At 38.1% G+C, this 19,319-nt stretch overlaps 1 protein-coding gene across 1 annotated transcript; it reads left to right on the top strand.

Moving 5' to 3' along the window:
• Nucleotides 1-235: 235 nt before the first annotated feature.
• b4gat1 (beta-1,4-glucuronyltransferase 1) lies at nucleotides 236-4,357 on the top strand. Its single transcript, XM_084109377.1, has 2 exons — nucleotides 236-2,164; nucleotides 2,974-4,357. Exons 1-2 carry the CDS (start codon nucleotides 1,061-1,063, stop codon nucleotides 3,163-3,165), a joined length of 1,296 nt encoding a protein of 431 aa, XP_083965503.1. The 5' UTR covers nucleotides 236-1,060; the 3' UTR covers nucleotides 3,166-4,357.
• The last annotated feature ends 14,962 nt before the right edge of the window (nucleotides 4,358-19,319 follow it).

Here is a 19,319-nt window from a genome sequence, read left to right as displayed (position 1 = left end):
TATATATATATATATATATATTCTATTTTTCCTCACAGTATTTGCTGTTGCACTGTATACATAAATTGTGAATTATTACAATTAAAAAGTATTTTTAAATTTACCTTGAAGAAAGCTTGTAGAAAAAGTTTTGTGAGGATCATCCTCAAACTTAATCCTGAACTTGGTAAAACAATTATCTTTATTTAAAGTATGTTTCAAGCCTATCTAAATCTTTTCTTTTTTTTTTACCTGTGTAGAATTAAATCATACTGGGGTCATGATGTTTGCTACAATTGTTGGATGTGGCACAGCATTATCTATAACAATTCCATTAGCTGCCACTGGTACTACCATGTACAAAAATCATAAAGTACTATCTGTTCGTGTAGCTTAGCGCTTACGGAGTATATTTAGCATATTGTACAATGAGATTGCAGGATTTCCGGAATCTCGTGTTTATCAAAATAAAAAAAATAAAGTTCTCGACGAGGATGGGATTCGAACCCACGCGTGCAGAGCACAATGGATTAGCAGTCCATCGCCTTAACCACTCGGCCACCTCGTCGCTTGCGTCCACGATTCTTCTCTTAATCTTTTTGTTTGTCGCTTTTAGGCACTAACGAATACGTTTTTGATGCCCAATGAGTGTTTACTGACATTTCGTCTGATTGCTAATAAGAGGGAGTGTTTATAACATCGAAACTATCGCACTGACGTAGCCTATTCCAGAACACATTTAGAGAGACGAGCCCGTTCTAGGGTGTTTACGGTAAGCGGAACGGTAAACACGCATGCGCAGTGCGTGCTCTTCCCGAACGCTTTTCTCTTCTGCTTGTTTACAGGCGTCTAACGGGCGTCTTTTCGCTTGCATCCAAACATGCAAGTCAATTCCCGCTCAATCTGACCTGCACTACATCTTACTGCAATGCAATGCAAGTCAATGCAATGTCTGCTGCATGCATGAGGGCTGCATAGCTAGAGCTAGTGTTGCCCTGGCTAACCCTAGCTGATCTGTGTGTACTGTAGCCATAGACACCATTTTTTCATTAATATTCATTAAAAGGTACCAGTAATTGTAATGCATTTCTCTAAAAAATGCTCAGTGTTTAAGGTGGTGCTCAGTGCGCTTCTCATTGTTGCACTGTTGCAGCTTTTATATCTGTCTTTCCTTTCAAAACTGCATGGCAAACAGCAGCGCTACAAGTACTCAGAGCTGTTCGGATCCAAAAAAACTGCAAACCAAGATGAGAAGAACCCCAGACGGGAACATCTCAGATACTCTTTATCCACAGGCGGCATCTTCGATGGCAGTGGACAGTATCGTGTGTACAAGAACCTAATCAAAAGTGACTTCTCCACCAATCAGAAGCCAGGAGCAGATCCCAGATCGCACCATCTGGCGTTGGCCACGCACACGACGATCAACAACCTTCACCATTTGAACTCTTTGCTTGAGCGCTGGCAGAATCCTCTTTCTATAGCTATATTCGCACACGGACAAGATGTCAAGTTTGCGACGGCCTTCGTCTACGCCCTCAGCTTGTTTTGCCCTCAAGTTCAAGCGTTGGTTGACTTCCACCTGGTTTGCCTTTCAGGAGAAATGGCCAGTTTTCCAGAGCAGGATCGAGAGCACTTCGCCGGTTTCGAGGAGAAGGGCTGTTCCGGTGTCTTCGCGAATCTCGAATCCCACCGAGACAAGTATAAAAACTACGCCATTGGAAACAACGTCTCGTACCCGAACAACCTTCTCCGAAACGTGGCCCGCAGCGGCACAGACTCGGCCTACATCCTGGTCATCGACGTCGACATGATTCCCAGTGCTAACTTGCATCACCAGTTCGTGACCATGCTAATGAGACGTGAACCCGCCGCGGACGAGGTCCTGGTTCTTCCAGCGTTCGAGATCAGACACACGCGTAAAATGCCCGGCTCGAAGCCAGAGCTGGTGCAACTCTATCAGGTCGGAGAGGTGAGGCCGTTCTACGATGAACTGTGCCCTCGCTGTCAGGCTCCCACTAACTACTCCCAGTGGATCAACCGGGCCAGCAGAAGCTCGGGGCCGCTGGAGGTGGCGTACACCTTAAACTGGGCCGATCCCTGGGAGCCGTTCTACATCGGCGCTCGATCGGTTCCTCTCTACGACGAGAGCTTCAGGCAGTACGGCTTCAACCGGATCAGTCAGGTCAGTGGGTTTATACAAATGATCAGTTAGCTAAATGCAGAATCGTGCAAAATAAAGCAATCTTTTTTCTTTTTTTTAAAATAAAGTGAAAATATCTACACAGCATATATATATGTGTGTGTGTGTGTGTGTGTGTTTACAGTGGCTTGCAAATGTATTCAAACCCCTTCATTTTTTTCACATTTTGTTATGTTGCTGCCTTATGTTAAACTTTTTTTCCCCACATTAATCTACACTTCATAATACACAAATTATTATAAAGCAAATTGCAAATTTATTAAAAAATAAAAACTGAAATAATTACATTGCATAAGTAATGTAATTATTTCTTGTCCCTTTTCTTGGACACTTCATGATTAACAACATTCATTATATTTTTATTGTAAGAGTTACCATTCTATATATATATATATATATATATCAACTCTTACAATAAAAAGTAATAGTAGAATTAATATGTAATATAATATTCTAAACATTATATAATTTATTCAAAATATCATATATGTGTTTAGAATATAATAGTATTATATTTAGAATATTATATTAATTATTGTAAAAATATGTATTAATAATAATATAATATTCTAAACAATTTTATATATACATATACATACATATATATATATATATATATATATATATATATATATATATTATAATACATATTCTACATATAATATTCTAAACAAGTCTAGGCTAGAACCAATGTGACCTGAAAACCTTCTTATGGTGCGAAATATGAATTTATTTCCTTGGTTCATTCATGGCTCAGTTACTCACTGATTGCCTCACTCTCTTCTCCTCAGGCCTGCGAGCTTCACGTCGCTGGTTACCGGTTCTCCGTTCTGAGCAATGCGTTTGTGGTGCACAAGGGCTTCAAGGTCCAGGGAGAGTTTCACAGCAGGAAGGACGAGGAGAACCGGAAGAACCGGGTCCTCTTCCGCAGCTTCAAGGAGAGCCTGAAGGACAAGTATCCCAACTCTCCTCGCCACTGCTGAGGAAATCCTCAACATCTTCCAGACGCTTGAGATGCACAGAGGAAAAAACTCAAACTAAGACCCTGTCTGAATTGACACCTATTTCAAAACAACAACAACAAACTGTACTGTATAAGAGAATGCACATCATTTTATTTATAAGCTGATCGGTCTTGCTTTTAAAGAGAGAAACTAAATAAAAATGATCCTTTTTGTTTATAATGACTAAAATATTTTTGTTTTTGTTTTTTTTTCGTTTTAAATGTGTGTGGATTGTGAGAGCAAGATACAAAGTAATTTAATACCTTTAAAGCTATTTATTGATTTCATTGTCTTGTTCTCTGTAGTTTTAATGTATTATTTAACCTGAGAAATGTTTTATCTAAGTAAAAAAGAAGTTACTGAACGTTGGTCAACACTAATAATAGAGTTTAAGAGGCGAGATGTTGTGACTGTACGGGTACATGTGTTCGAGTTTGTCACGAGACGGATTAGTTGTAAAGCTATTAACATATTAAGGTCGATAGACCACCTTTATGCTAATAACGGCTCCACAGCGTCTGAAAATCATATTAGTGTTTTAATTATATCTGACTTGTGGATTAGGGGTAGATGACAATTAAGCAACAGTAGATTAATGCAGGAATTTACAGGTTTTAGTGACTGAAAGATGAACTGGCAATACTGTGTGTGTGTGTGTGTCAGGTATTTACATGAACTGTAAGAGATATGAAATGTTTAACACTAAACGGGGCTTGTTTGTATTGTCCTTTTTGGAAGCTAAATTTAAAAAGATTTCTTTTGGTTTACATTTTTTTTTTTTTTTATATACTTTTTTTCTTGCCTGATATCAAATGTATTTTTTTTTTTTTTTTTTTTTAAATGATATCGAGTGTATTTTTACATCAGTTTCCAATAGTATTATTTAGCCGGTTATTTTCTTGTCATAGTAGCTCATTTTGGTTATCTCTTTTTGCCCTGATAGTGTCGTGTCGTATTGACAGCATGAATGTTGTGACGTTTGAACACTGGAAACCTTATTGTGATGCTGAAGAGAAAATTACTGTTTTATAACATTCTGACACGGAGTGAACATGTAATTCTTTGAACATTGTTTTTGTTATTGTTGAATGACAAATGAGTTCTTCTGTTATTATTATTGATACTGACTTGTTCGTTTTTGTATCTTGTTACATAAATCTACAACATTTGTGTTGGTGGTGATTCACTTTAAGATTATCATGACTATCAAGGTCAAAGTTTATTTATATAGCACCTTTCAACAACACGAATGTTGACCAAAGTGCTTCACAAGTAAAGCAAAAACTTTTTATTTATTTATTAAATTAAAAACCTTAAAATCAATTATTTGTTTAGGGAGCCAATGGAGAGAGGCCTGGATAGGTGAAATATATTCCCTCTTTTTTGTCCCAGTCAGAAAGGAGAGTGATGACTGACTAATTCCAGCATACAAGGCATTACAGTAATCAAGTCTTGAGGAAATAAAAGCGTGAATAACAGTCTCCAAATCCATAAAAGTAAGAAGGTGCTTTAACTTTAAAGTCACTTTAGCTGGAAAAAGCTCGCCCTGACCACTGAATTTATTTGTCTGTCAAACTTAAGATCGGAATCAAAAATGACCCCCAGATTTTTAACATAAAAGTGATTGTTTGACTGAAAATTCCCCAAGGAAACACTGTATTTGTCAGTCTGCGGTTTTTGAGCCAAACGTCTTGTTTTCATTCAATTAAAGAAAATTTTCATCCATCCATTCTCTCATATCCTTTAAACATGCTAGCAGGGAAGGAACCAGAGTCTAATGGTAAATACAGCTGGGGATCACCATCATCTGCATAGATGTGATAGGAGATCTTATGATGCTCAAAGATCGAGCGCAGTGGACGCATGTAAAGCGAAAATAAAACTGGACCCAGGATCGAACCCTGTGGCACCCTGCAGGTGATTGGCACTGGGGAAGATGAAAATTCTCCAATTTCTAGAACAGATATACTCCTATTTGAAAGATAAAACTCTAAAGACCACTCTAAAACAGTATCACAGATGCCAACCTCGTGATTTAATCTTTTTAACAAAATACAGTGGTCCACGGTGTCAAAAGCTGCACTTAAATCCAACAGAACAAGGACTGCACAGAGTCAACTGATAACAAAATATAAATTGTCACTATTAATAGGGCAGACTGGCTTTAAATGCAGACTGAAAAGGATCTAAGATGTTATTTAAAATTAAATATGGTGTTAGTTGATTTAAAACCACTTTTACCAGAACTTTCAGCAAAAAGGGCAACTTTGAAATGGGTCTGTAGTTATGAAGTTCAGAAGAATCTAGGTTTGTGTGTTTTTTAGCAAGGGGTGAACCACAGCATGTTTTAAACAGGATGGAACAGTGCTGATATATGCAGAGGCATTTATAATGGAAAGTACACTAGGTAAAACAACATCTAATACCTCCTTAAAAAGGACAGCAGGAATAATATCAAGAAAACAAGTGGTTAATTTCATAATAGAAATCACAGCCAGCAAATCAGAGTGAGATATAGTCTGAAAAGCAGACAGAAGAACTAATCTGTAAATTATAACAACTTTTGGATGAGGGTAATAAAATCAGGGACCCAATGCCAATAATCTTGTCTATGAAGAAGCTGCAAAACTTCTCACACAGATCAGCACTTGGAACTAAACCGGATGCAATTTGGGGATTCAACAGAGTTTAAAGTGGAAAATAGAGTCTGCGGACATTGGGAGTTTTTTGCAATCAAACTGGAAATATAGTTATAAAGAAACAGCTTCCTGATATTGAGACAGACTAGCTTGCAAAAGTTGATAAGAAATTTGCAGTTTGTCCCATTTCCATATTATTTCTGCCCTTCTACATTTTTTCCTTAAAGCTCTAATGTCTTCGTTTAGCCAGGGCTGCTGATTTCATTTGGGTTTTTTTTTACTTTAAGAGGGGCAACTGCATTTAATACTTCAGTACAAGCATTGATAAGTTTATAACCGTATCCTCAACATCCATGCCTTCCAGCTGCCGAAGCTAAAAACAAATCCTTAAACTTGGTAGCGGTAGATGAATTTAAGGGGCGAGCAAGAAAAGTAGACAGCTGGTATAACTCACTGTCAAACACAACAGGCCAGTGATCAGAAAAACCAGTATCACTTACATAAATGTCTTTGATGGAGAAACCTGAGGATAACACACGATCAAGTGTATGCCCAGGGGGCACTTGTTTTCACTATAGAGGGACAAAAGTAACAAGTGTTACTTTCGTCCCGACAGGAACTCCGGACATTTAAACCCGATTTACTTTTATACTGAAAAACTCTGACAAGGCAAACTTCAGGATTTTACAGCACTTAATAACCTGTAGATAGATCATTACTGTGTGACATTAAGTGACACAACTTGTAATTAGAAAAAAAGTACCGCTTCAGTAATTTACTTATCGCACTCGAAAACTGCTTACCGGACCTAACCGCGGGAAACGATGACGAAATCGCGTGATATTTGGCAGCTCTGTCAAGGGTTGCGTACTAAACGTGCTGTCATAGCTTGAAATGCTAATAGGCCTATAGTCAGGGCTATGAGAAAATTGCTTTGTTACTTTCGTCCCGCGTTACTTTCGCCCCGGTTCTCCCCTACTGATTGCTTAAGGTTAAAAGAGTCGATAAGCTGTACAAACTCTTTTACGAGAGGCTTTGAAGGACAACACAGATGTATATTGAAATCACCAACAATTAAAAGGTTTTCACTTGTTGTGACTATATCAACTGAGAAGTCTCTTAAAAAGTCACTTTTAGAGTTTGGTGGTCTATATATCACTGCAACATGAAGATTCAACTTTGCATAACATTGCCTCAGAACTGTCATAACTAGGCTATCTACTGATAAAAGCCTTCACCTAAAAATGTTTTTAAAAATAACCGCAATACCACCCTTCCTTGACTTTCTGCAGCTGAAAAAGCCACAGTTCATGGGAACAAGCTTATATCGTGTTCAGTGAGCCAAGTTTCGGTAATAAACATGAAATCCAGATTTAAAAAAAGTCGTTTAGTAAATATGTTTTGTTCGCTAGGCTACTGATCTTGCTTTAATCAGGGCTGTTTTTATAGATACCTTTTCTTGTCTTTCTCTTCCACAGATAGCCTAACAGAGACCGAAGACAGTAGGTGTTTGTGCCGCGCTGAGATGTTTCATGACGCCGGATCCGTCTGGCAGTAGACCATGGAGAAGGTATAGATCCCGGTGTAGAGAAGATGGTTTTTCCAGACGGTGAACATTTCGCGGCCAGACTATCCCTGCGTCCCAATGTGCATAGCCTACTATCCACCCTATCTGCCCTAAATAGTATTGACAATTACTAATGTCACATACTGTTTAGGATGGATATGCACATTGGGACGCAGGCTATGTGTTTTGTATGATTCATTATTTTTAAGTTAAATTAAGTAGGCCTACATTAAGTTAAATATTCAAATATCCTGGTTTTTTGTTTGTTTGTTTTTTTACATAAAAAAAAAAGGTTTTCATGGTGATGTGAACATTAAAGGAACGTTCCCTTTTGCAAACATTATAGAAACGCAAACGCTACTTTTTAATGCTCTCTGAACTTGCAATTACTAACAGTTAACACTGCTATACGAAAGTCCAACTAAAATGACGAATGTTTTTGTTCTAATGTTTTGAGAACACTTTTAAAGACAAGATGACTTTGAACACATTTCTATTAACGTTATCCTACTAGAGGAACATTTGTTCATAACTTTGAGAGAACCTTGCCAGAACGTTTCCTGTTAGCTGGACAGACATTAATCTTTATTCAGATGTAAACAGGGCCTAAGAAAATGATTAACACTTTTGGTAGTAATGTTGATGTTAAATCTGGGTGCCAGTGTTGAAGATTATGGCCACAAAAAAAGGCTAAATAAATATAAAAATGCATTAAAATCCCATTTAATGTAATAAAATGTCATGGTTCAGCACTGTCTGTGCTGCTACACTTTGACCCTTTTGAATATGTGAATTTATTAGAAGCCCACACAGATAAACGCCTTTCCATTCACAGCGTGTCATTGCAGCAGTGGACCAGAAGGGGGCGCGAGTGTGAGGTGGGGAAACAAGCGTCACTCCAGCTGTGCTTCCGGTGTGTAACAGCATCCTGAAACCTCCTCACACTTCAGATCACCTGTGGGATGATATCAGAAAAAAAAAAAAGTAGACTTGCAACTCATTCTTTGATGTTCTGATTGGCTGAGAGGATTGTTGAAAAGAGATCTGTCATTTTCTTAAATGATCATGTGTTAAAAAAAAGAAAAAAAAAGAACTTGTTTGACTTGAGCCAAAGTGAGACGTGTGTGTGTGTGTGTGTGTGTGTGTGTGTGTGTGTGTTTGTGTGTCATAAGGTTTATCTGTTCTTCAAACAAACTCAGCTTATTTCACTTGACTTCTATATTGCTAAACTCGTGGAAGCCCATTTCTGACACGCTTTGGTAAATCTTAACTATGACATAGAAAGTAGAAATGACATAGTAAGTCATAACAGTCATAATTACAATATAAAAACTTTGAAACTTGATATATTCATAATATGACATACTAAGTCTTAATAATCACATACTAACTCATAATTATGACAAAAAGTAATAATTATGACATACTATGTTATTATTATGACACACTAAATAATTATGTACATAATTATGGATAAAAAGAAATCATCACATACTAAATCATTATTATGACATACAAAGTTGTGATTTTGACTATCATAATTATGGAGAAAAAGTTATGAAAGTCACAGTTATGATATAAAAAGTTGGGCCTACTAAATCATAATTGGCACACCAAGTCATAATTTTGACTGTTATAATTATGGATAAAAAGTCAAAATTATGAGAGCCAAAATGTTGGCAAACTAAGAGCATTTCTTTACATCGACATTCATAATATGACATACTAAAGTATTAATTATCATTAATTGTCATAATTATGACATACTTAAGTCATAATTGACTGTCACAATTATGGATAAAAAGCCAAACTTGTGAAATAATTGAAAATTTCACATACTAAATCATAATTATGATATAAAAAGTTGAAATTATGATACTCAAACATCTCATTATTAAGTACGTCATAATTTAGACTATGTCAATTAAGTTTTACAAATGCATAATTTTCCTTATGTGTCAGAAATGGGCTTCCATATTGACGTGCCTAACCAACCACAGAACTAAACTTCTGCACTTCATTTAGGATTTATATGGATTATTTTGGTTCTTGTAAAGACAAATTTGTGCCGTAGAACAATATTGACAACAGTTTTACATTCTCAAATGACAATTGTACTGATGTTGTGGTTTACATTTCAATAACTTCTTTGGAAACACCATTTTTGAACTTTGCAGAGCATAATGGAACGCTCATGTCATGTTGGAATTATGAGACAATTCAGAAATTCTATTTGGAATGTTCAGATGCAGTAATAATTAGCTGCTATGGTAACACGTGGGATGCCAACTTCTGACTTTGCAGTTGATGCAGATTTTTGTATATTTACTGCATATCAATTTTAAACAATTTCTGCATTATTAACACTTTTAGAGGGAAAAGTTATAGGGAATATAAAAAATACATATAGGCTACAGCTAACAATCAATCTTTCTGTTTGTTTTATCTGACGGCTGTAATGACGCGGACATGGAAGCAGATGAAAAGAATAATGTAGGGGACCCAAGTGCAGTTTATTACAATGGTGATAATCCAAAGCAGGGATGGGCAACTTCGGTCCTGGAGGGCCACTGTCCTACAGAGTTTAGCTTCAACCCTAATCAAACACACCTGAACAAGCTAATCAAGGTCCTCAGGATTACTAGAAAATTACAGGAAGGTGATTTTTTCATGGTTGGAGCTAAACTCTGTAGGACAGTGGCCCTCCAGGACCGAAGTTGCCCATCCCTGATCCAAAACATGAAGCACTAGTGACGGGACGGTTGATACCGGGGCTCCGACGCAGGTTTCAGGCTATCACACACACTGTACCGATGCTTGTCTCGAAATGACAATACCACGTGATTGATGACGTTTGAAGCCGAACGTCATGCAGTATCGGAAGGTCGGAACAGCTGCTTTGAAATAAATAAATAAAAATAATAATAATAATAATAATTCGGCGCTTCGCGAGAATCGCGACCTCATTTGCTGCATAAAAAGGGAAATGGTTATGGAGGAGGCATTATTTAAATTATTTAACACTACACTCTCTATAACAATTTATATATTACACCTACAACAGAACACCTAAAATATTTTTTCAATTACATTTAGGCCTACTATAATTATGATCACATACTTGTTTTATATTATTTATATTATATTATTGATTTATTTTATATTATTAATCAATATTTGAATCCGTTGACCAGGCTACGAGTTGTGGTCTCATTGGCACAAATTAATTTCATTGAGATTAGATTAGATTCCCATCACTATGAAACACAAAATAGTAACTTGCCTGACTCCATAATCCTGGAACCTGGAACAGCATTCAAACTTCAATACACCAGGCAGTAACAAGGCAAACATGAGGGCTTAAATACACAAAGACTAATGACAACAGGGAACACCTGTGAACAATCAAACAATGAACCAATGAGAACATAACACATGAAAGCACATGACATGATCACATGACGACATGATCACATGAGAAGATGGGAATCACATGACATAACCAGGAAACAAGGAACCATCACTACAAAATAAAAGACATGAACTATGAAAGTGAACCAAAACCAACGTGACAATGGCACAGTAAAGTCAGAGATTCATACAATTAAATTACACATTTACAGTATAACAATGACATTTGTTACTAGTTGGGAGCTTGAAATTACGGTAATTCCAACTTGATGACAATGCAAAATGCATGAATGTAACATGTATATGTGTTTATGAAATACGAGTGTGAATGCAGATGTTGAAACAGTAAAGACAGTAAATTCATAAAATACAGAACAAATGTAATCAAACATTGTCAGTCCAGAGTTTTCGCCTCTTTCTACTTACACATTTCTACTTACACACTTATACATCATATTTCACACGGGTTAATCTGTATAGTTGAATACCACCTAAATAATTTTGAATCCTTTAGTTTCAAAAACACACCAAGAAATGCATTGACAGAAATGCCGGAACACCTTCCCTCAGCCACCCTGCAAACCCCTCTCGATGTGGAGGAGCAGCGGCTCTACTCAGCGGAGCTCCTCCCGAGTGACCGAGCTTCTCACCCTATCTCTAAGGGATCGCCCATCCACCCTGCGGAGAAAGCTCATTTCGGCTGCCTGTATCCGGGATCTTGTCCTTTTGGTCATGACCCACAGCTCATGACCATAGGTGAGAGTAGGAATGTAGATTGACCGGTAAATCGAGAGCTTCGCCTTGCGGCTCAGCTCTTTCTTCACCACGACAGACCGGTACATCGACCGCATTACTGCAGAAGCTGCACCGATCCGTCTGTCAATCTCCCGTTCCATCCTTCCCTCACTCGTGAACAAAACCCCGAGAGACTTGAACTCCTCCACTTGAGGCAGGAACTCTCCACCAACCTGAAGTGGGCAAGCCACCCTTTTCCGACTGAGAACCATGGCTGATTCTCATCCCAGCCGCTTCACACTCGGCTGCAAACCGTCCCAGTGCACGCTGAAGGTCCTGGTCTGATGGGGCCAACACGACAACATCATCCGCAAAGAGCAGAGATGAAATCGTGTTGTCCCCAAACCTGACACCCTCCGGCCCCTGGCTGCGCCTAGAAATTCTGTCCATAAATATTATGAACAGAACCGGCGACAAAGGGCAGCCCTGCCGGAGTCCAACATGCACCGGGAACAAGTCTGACTTACTGCCGGCAATGCGAACCAAGCTCCTGCTCCGGTCGTACAGGGACCAGACAGCCCTTAGCAAAGGACCCCGGACCCCGTACTCCCAGAGCACCCTCCACAAGATGCCAGTATCAGTACCTCAAGACAGAGATGTCTCTAAATAAATGTTCCTTGCAGTTTGTGCCTATAATAAATAAATGTTCCTTGCAGTTTGTGTGTTTGTGTCATATTTTTTAAAATTCACTCTCGGTAATTTCTTTTACCCTAGACAGGCAAGTGCTCATATATGGTAACTTCATTGACCTTGATTTACAATGCAAAGATGAAAAAAATTGAGTTTTATTAAAAAAAATTTATGTCCTTTAACATCCCCCATTAGCTTTCTGAGGTTAACATTTAGAATTTCCTAATATTTCAATGAGTGCCCTATAAAGGGTTAATGGATGTTTACGCTGCAGTCGTTCTACATATACGCTTTTTTTTTATTAAATGCACACTGAGGTATGAGTGAAATCATAGTATATAAGACTGAATCATTTAATCCAAAATTCGTGCTCAACGCTTCTTCTGTTGCCTCTGAAACGTAACATCCATTATCCTCTGCTATTTTCTTCTTCTCTCGCTCTGTCTCTCTTCTCTAGCCTGAAGAAATGTGTGAGAGGAAGCAGAAGGCATGATGGGTGAGGGGTTGGTGTGGATAAGACGTTTTATTAAGCAGGTTTGGTGAGGTAAAGTGGGGCTTATCCCAGAAGCTTTGAGGAGCAAGGCTTATTTGGGTCAGAGCTTTACGACACAAGCAATTAGCAGCAGCGCTAGCAGGAGGAGCAGGCCTGAGATTAGCAGAGGACAGGCGTTCCCCGTGCTCCTCGGACAGCTGGGCCTCGTGAGGGGCTTTAGGTCGAGCACCTCCATCTTCACCGATTTGTTTCTCATCACACAGTGTGAGCAGATTTTGCTACTGACTCCAGTAAACACAGATTTGGGCGATAGCCTGATGCCAGTCGCTGCTAGTAGGTGTGTGTCACTGTCAACTCTAGGACATTAAAGCCCGTTGACCAGCTGTAACAAACCCCTTCAGTTAACGAATCATATAGAGTATTTTCTCCTTAAAACTGCAGTGAACCAAAATCGCTGGTGTTTCTGACGCCACAAACTACCTTGTAACCAATCAGATCAGCGTGTGATCGTCAACGAGTGGATCTCTGAGCCGAGTGAGTGAGTGGAGGCGGGGCTCATTTGCATATTCATAGAACCGCATATACTAAATGAGGCAAGGGTGTCGAGTTACATTCAAGATATTTTAAGGCATGAAGAATTTTTTTTTTCAAGGAAAAAACGTATAAATTTGTAATTTTGGTGATCAAAGATGAGTTTTAAGGGATATAATTATTGACAACAGGGGGACTTTTAAGAAACCCTTAGTTATTATTATATGGGTATTTTCTTTAAATTTTCTTTAAATTAAGGGGATTGTTGCAACCAGCTGCAGAACATTTCTGGTTGACTAGCATGTGAGTATCTATCTATCTATCTATCTATCTATCTATAGTGTAAAAGAAGTTGAAACTTTAAATTTTTAAGTACAACCAACTTGGATATTAAAGTCATTTCAACTTAAATTACATAAAATTGACTTAAAAATGAGCTGAATCTTGTAGTCTGCTAGTAGGTGTGTGTCACTGTCAACTCTAGGACATTAAAGCCCGTTGACCAGCTGTAACAAACCCCTTCAGTTAACAAATCATATAGAGTATTTTCTCCTTAAAACTGCAGTGAACCAAAGACAGTCTCAAAAACACGCTTTGAAATCGCTGGTGTTTTTGACGTCACAAACTACCTTGTAACCAATCAGATCAACGTGTGATCGTCAACGAGTGGATCTCTGAGCTGAGTGAGTGAGTGGAGGTGGGGCTCATTTGCATATTCATAGAACCACGTATACTAAATGAGGCAATATAATCTATCTATCTATCTATCTATCTGTGTCTGTCTGTCTGTCTATCATCTAATAAAAACCTATAACTTTCCTTATACAGTTCAACCATGTTACACAACACACAGGCCACACTACCGTCTCACATAATCAAACCAGGACTTAAAAGCTCACCCAGCTTTGAGAAAGGTAACCTGTCTATCTCAGTAGGGCAGTGAGACATGTGTCATTGGATGCTTTGGCTGCCGGTGTTTTAAACCGATCCTGCTAATACCTTGATCATGTGTAGGACAGCTCTAATGAAAGATGACACTGAAACAGCAGGAGTGACACAGGAGAGCGGTCCAGCAGCATTATAGCCTTCGCTTCATTGGATTTTACACAAACACAGATGGACGCCCAGGTGCGTTCAGTACATGACACAACGCTTAAACGGAAACACTTCAGATCACTGATGTTAAATTTAGTGAATGAAGAATGCAGTTTTAAATGCACAGAGGATAATGTAATTACATTTATAACAAGATTCACCATCTCTTTCTCTCTCTCACAGACATATACTGAACACATGACACATTAGAAGAAGAAACCGACCCTTTCTTATGTGAAAAACATGATGAAGTCTATTTAAAACAACATAGCCAAGAAAACGTGTTTGAAACTGATTGATTAGGAAAATTGAAAAAAATGAAGAAACACCTGTGATATTTCTTATTAAATTGCCCGTTTCATATTCATGACAAAAATCCTCCGGAAACCAAAGTAAAATTCATTGTGTGCTCATTTAGTTGTGATAAAAGAAAACAAGTAATATGATTTCATCCGTCAAAATTGTGAGTTTAATATTTTATCCAAGATATTGAGACATATGATGGGAACATACAAGGAAAAACTACAATATGCCTCAATGCTGAAAAAGTTCTAATGAACACTCTTGGAGGAAATGATATGAACAGAATGGATTACAACAAAATAAGACCTAACTGAAGGAATCAGCAGCAAAACACTAGTGTTTGAGGGAGTAAAATGATCAAGAATAAAAGCAGAAGAATGAGAGACGGAGAGGAGGAGACATCATCATGACATCACTGGGTGTCAGAGGGTCATCATGACATCATCAGGTGTCAGAGGGTCATTATGACATCAGATTTTGAATGTTGAACATTCTATCAGTGCAAGTCAATAGCAATCCCGGTAAATTAAAAAAACGTGCTGTTCACACAAGCAACAGCGTTCTGGCTTTTTACCGGTAACAGATCATTCACACATCAGTTACCGGTAAACTCTGTGATGATATACTGAACCTCTTAAGTTGTTGATCCGCCCGGACGAGGAGAAGCGCTTTAGTTTCGGCATCACTCCCTTTTGAAGACATTTGTAAATAGTGTTGAGTAAACGCGTCATCATTTTATGAATGGCCCAGAGCCGGCTTCTGATTGGCCCAAATCACTTCTTACGTCAGCGCGTGCAAAATACCGGTGATCTTCATTTCGCGTTCACACAGTGCATATACCGGTAATTTACTGGTAATGTTACAACTTCCCTTACTGGTAAATTGCCAGAACCAATTTACTGATATACTTGAAAAGGTCCTGTTCACACATGATCTGTTACCGGTAATTTACCAGTAGGCTATTGACTGTATGTGTGAAAGGGGCTGATGAGAGGTTTTAATGTTACAGTCCGGACATTATGAATTACCTGCAGAAAATTGTAAAGAAGAAAAAAAGTAAGAAAATGTGTTGATTGTCAGTGCAAGACTTGCTGCATGGCTGTTGTGTAAATTGTGTTTTACCTGTTTTACCATCATCTAGGTAAAAATCATAATTCCCGTCAGTATCAGCAAGACACATGATTTGAGGAATCATTCGTGGAGCACAAACACTGCAGGATGAGTTACACACTTTTTAACAAGTTTAATTCTTAAGGTTATCGAGGTTTGATCAGACCAGCACGAGTAACGTGGCTTTCTGTCAGTTCTATTTGTTACTTGTCTGTCTGTCGTATGCAGGAATATTTTCTGTATCAAATAAAACACCGTTTTAACCTGCAATTCAAATTTACACCACAAAAACATAGCGATGCATGCCTGAAAGAAGAATAAAGGATTTCAATAAAGTACAAGAGAAATGTAACTTTTTTTTTTTACATAGATGGAGATTACATAGATATACACACACACACACACACAGAGTTTAGGCAGTGTTTTGGGCAGCGGGGTGAGATGGACAGGTCGGTGTGGGCGGGGCTTGTGTAGTAGATCAGGGCGTATGGTGGAAGTCACAGAGGCAGGCCTTAATGAGTATTAAAGTATTAGGTGAGAATAAGCCCTCAGGATAAGCTCTTTAGAATTCCTAAACAACTCCAGTAACACCTGTTATATCACACAATCACCTAAGATTGAAATGATTTTTTTTCCTTTAAGCTTGAATAAGCCCAGCAAGCCATAACTGCTGCTATGCCTTAATCAGATATCACTTTAGAGGTCAAGAAAAGCCAATCACAACAACAAACTTGTCAGACAACAGGACATATTCATAATAAGTGATAATGTAGCCTGAATGTAAGGTAGTGTAATTGTGTCTGTCTGTCTGTCTGTCATCTAATAAAAACCTATAACCTTCCTTATACAGTTCAACCATGTTACACAACACACAGGCCACACTACCGTCTCACATAATCAAAATACTCAGCAATGGTGTCGACTTATGAATTTACACATGGTTTGTCTTAAAGCATATTAAAAACACCACATAGACATATAAACAACATTAAAAGCTTGATTTTCACCACAGGGGGACTTTAATGGTCTTAAACCATTTTAATCACAAATCTCAGGAAATTAGCAAGAATTGCAAAAATACTGTACATAAAGTAACATACCATGGAATAGATTTCCCTAACTTGCAGACAGTTTTTTAGAGGAAGAAGAGTCAGTGTTGTTCAACTCAATGTTAATAGCTTAAAAAAAAACGTTCTGGCTTATTTGGTGCATAGGCAAAATCAAACATGGTAATATTGGGTCATTTAAACCCAACATTATTAAGTGAGTGACTAAAATCAACTTGAAAATGCTATGAAATACACTGTTATTTCATCAGCCAATCATGGAAGTCCATTCTGATGGGTTGATAACTTCTGGCAACTTTAAATCCAGGAGAGATTGATAGAGTAGCGAAGCATCTTAGTGACATTATCGGGCGTTTGTCAGTCTCGGCGGTGTGCTAACGTCAAACTGAACGGCGAAATCCTCTCTCTTTCTCTTACACGGCGCAATCTCAGTGTGTCAGAGGCATAGACTGTAAAAAATATGGACAAAGCATCTGTGACGTCACCCATAGACTTTGTGAAGAACGGTTTTGAAGCCGTTTATGGGGGGTATGGGCGGCGCCATCTTGGAAAATCTTGGGAAATCCTAACCCCGCCCACCTTCTGGCCAATCCATATATGGGTAAAGGACGCAGCGCGCGTCACTCAGCTCGCTCTGCTACTCCGGTTATCTCTGTATATTTTAGGCAACGAAATATGTTATAAAACACCATACTAACTCTTTTCGTTTTCATTTAAAGAAATCTTAAACATTATAGCCACACAAATGTGGTTCAGGCAACGCGTATTGATTATATTCACTGCATATAACGTTTGCCTATTTATAACAAAACGAAATATAAAACACAAACCTGCCTCTTTTCGTTTTAAATATAATATAAAAATATTAAACATTTTAATATGGTCCAGGCAATATGGCATTTGTACTAAACAACAGATTTTGCAGTAAACAACATTACAGATCTTCGTTGTATTAAAATTTAAAATGACAAAACTCAACCCAGTCTCTTTTAGTTAAATTTCAGTTTTATCAATATTAGCTATTATAAAAGTATAAGTAAAATGTACAAGAAGCTATACAAATAAAGCAAACAATTCAGTCAAACATACTAAGTCAGCGTTCTAGTCTAACCATACATCGGTAAAGTTAAATAGCTTATAAAGTTATAAAACTTCCCCTCAGCCAAAATGATTGCCCAGGGAACAAATTATAGATTCACGAAACCAAAAATCACCCGTTAGATATACACAAGAAGAATTATATCTCATGTTTAACCACTACAGAGACGCCAGAGTCAGCGGCAAACGTCAGAACGACTAGCCGAGGAAAGGCTGTTCCAGGCGGGGTACATGAACGCCGAGCGCCCGCTGATCGTCTGGATCTCACAACTGGATAAAATTTTCATAAATCTTTAAATAAACCACAGATTTGAGCTTTAAACAACTACATTCTCACCTGAAAAACTCTTAAAACTACATTTCATGATACAGAAACAGTAGTATTATATTTCAACTGTGTTAAAAAATGGCGCTTCTTATGTTGTCATTCTCCTTGGCGCAGCCTATGCTCGTTATCAGCTGTCAATCAAGCTGTCAATCAAAGTTAACCACGCCCTTATATGTCATACATTTTATATCTAAATACGATCTAAACTAACGAGTTAGAAAAAAATTCACAGCCCTCATGGTTGTCAGGCACTCGGAACCTATCGAAAAATACAATAAAAGTCCATGGGACCAACCTCTAAAAACATGAATTTATGCTGTGAAAACGGACATTTTAACATGGGGTCTATGGACATTTGCTCCCTTTTGGGACCTCGCCCTAGCGGATTTTCGATGTATTGCAGTTTTTCGCACTTCCGGGTAGGCTTAATTTTTCAGATCAGAATGTTGCCGCTTGGTCAGAGGCTAATTGCCATACAGCCAACACACAAACAAACAAACTGGAGACTGATCCACCTCCAGCTAGTTTCTCCGAATGGAGAAGCTTAAATTAGCTCCCACTGGTTACCTTGCTTTAGTAAGCTGATCTCAAGCGGTGATCCGTCCATTTACTGTCTGAGAGTCGAGCTGAGCGAGTCCGCTGGAACGAAACAAGAACGGCCATTACGAACAGAGTAACGGTTCAAAATTATTATTTGATCTTATCGGTTCCTGATTCAACACAACTTCAGTTGAACACAACTTTTTTTTTCAGTAGTAACCGACAGCAGGTCAACTTTAGGTATTTTAAATAAACTGTAAATTGTAAATAAACACTATGACAGTATAGTGTGAATAAGGTCAAAGGTCAACAGGTGAATGTGTGACGAGACAAATCGGATGAAGAGGAAAATAAACTTCAGCAAACCTTTTGCTCACAACTGACATTTACATCTTAATGTAACATTAAATCTAACCATGTAAACACACAAACATAAATAATCTGAAGAGATTTAAGATTTCACTTTTAGTTAAACAGCTGAAATATTATTACCAAACAAATTCATAAACATAATATAATTATTGTA

The sequence above is a fragment of the Abramis brama genome, assembly GCF_963993115.1.
Source record: "Abramis brama genome assembly, chromosome: 3".
NCBI lineage: Eukaryota > Metazoa > Chordata > Actinopteri > Cypriniformes > Leuciscidae > Abramis > Abramis brama.
Note: the sequence above shows the minus strand (reverse complement) of the source record. Positions and strands in the feature narration are given on the sequence as shown.

Bases quoted from the DNA above. Each gene is read 5' to 3' on its own strand.
- b4gat1 (XM_084109377.1), top strand. From the start codon at position 1,061: ATGCATTTCTCTAAAAAATGCTCAGTGTTTAAGGTGGTGCTCAGTGCG. The intron at 2,165-2,973 runs GTCAGTGGGTTT...TCTTCTCCTCAG, and splicing joins GCTTCAACCGGATCAGTCAG to GCCTGCGAGCTTCACGTCGC.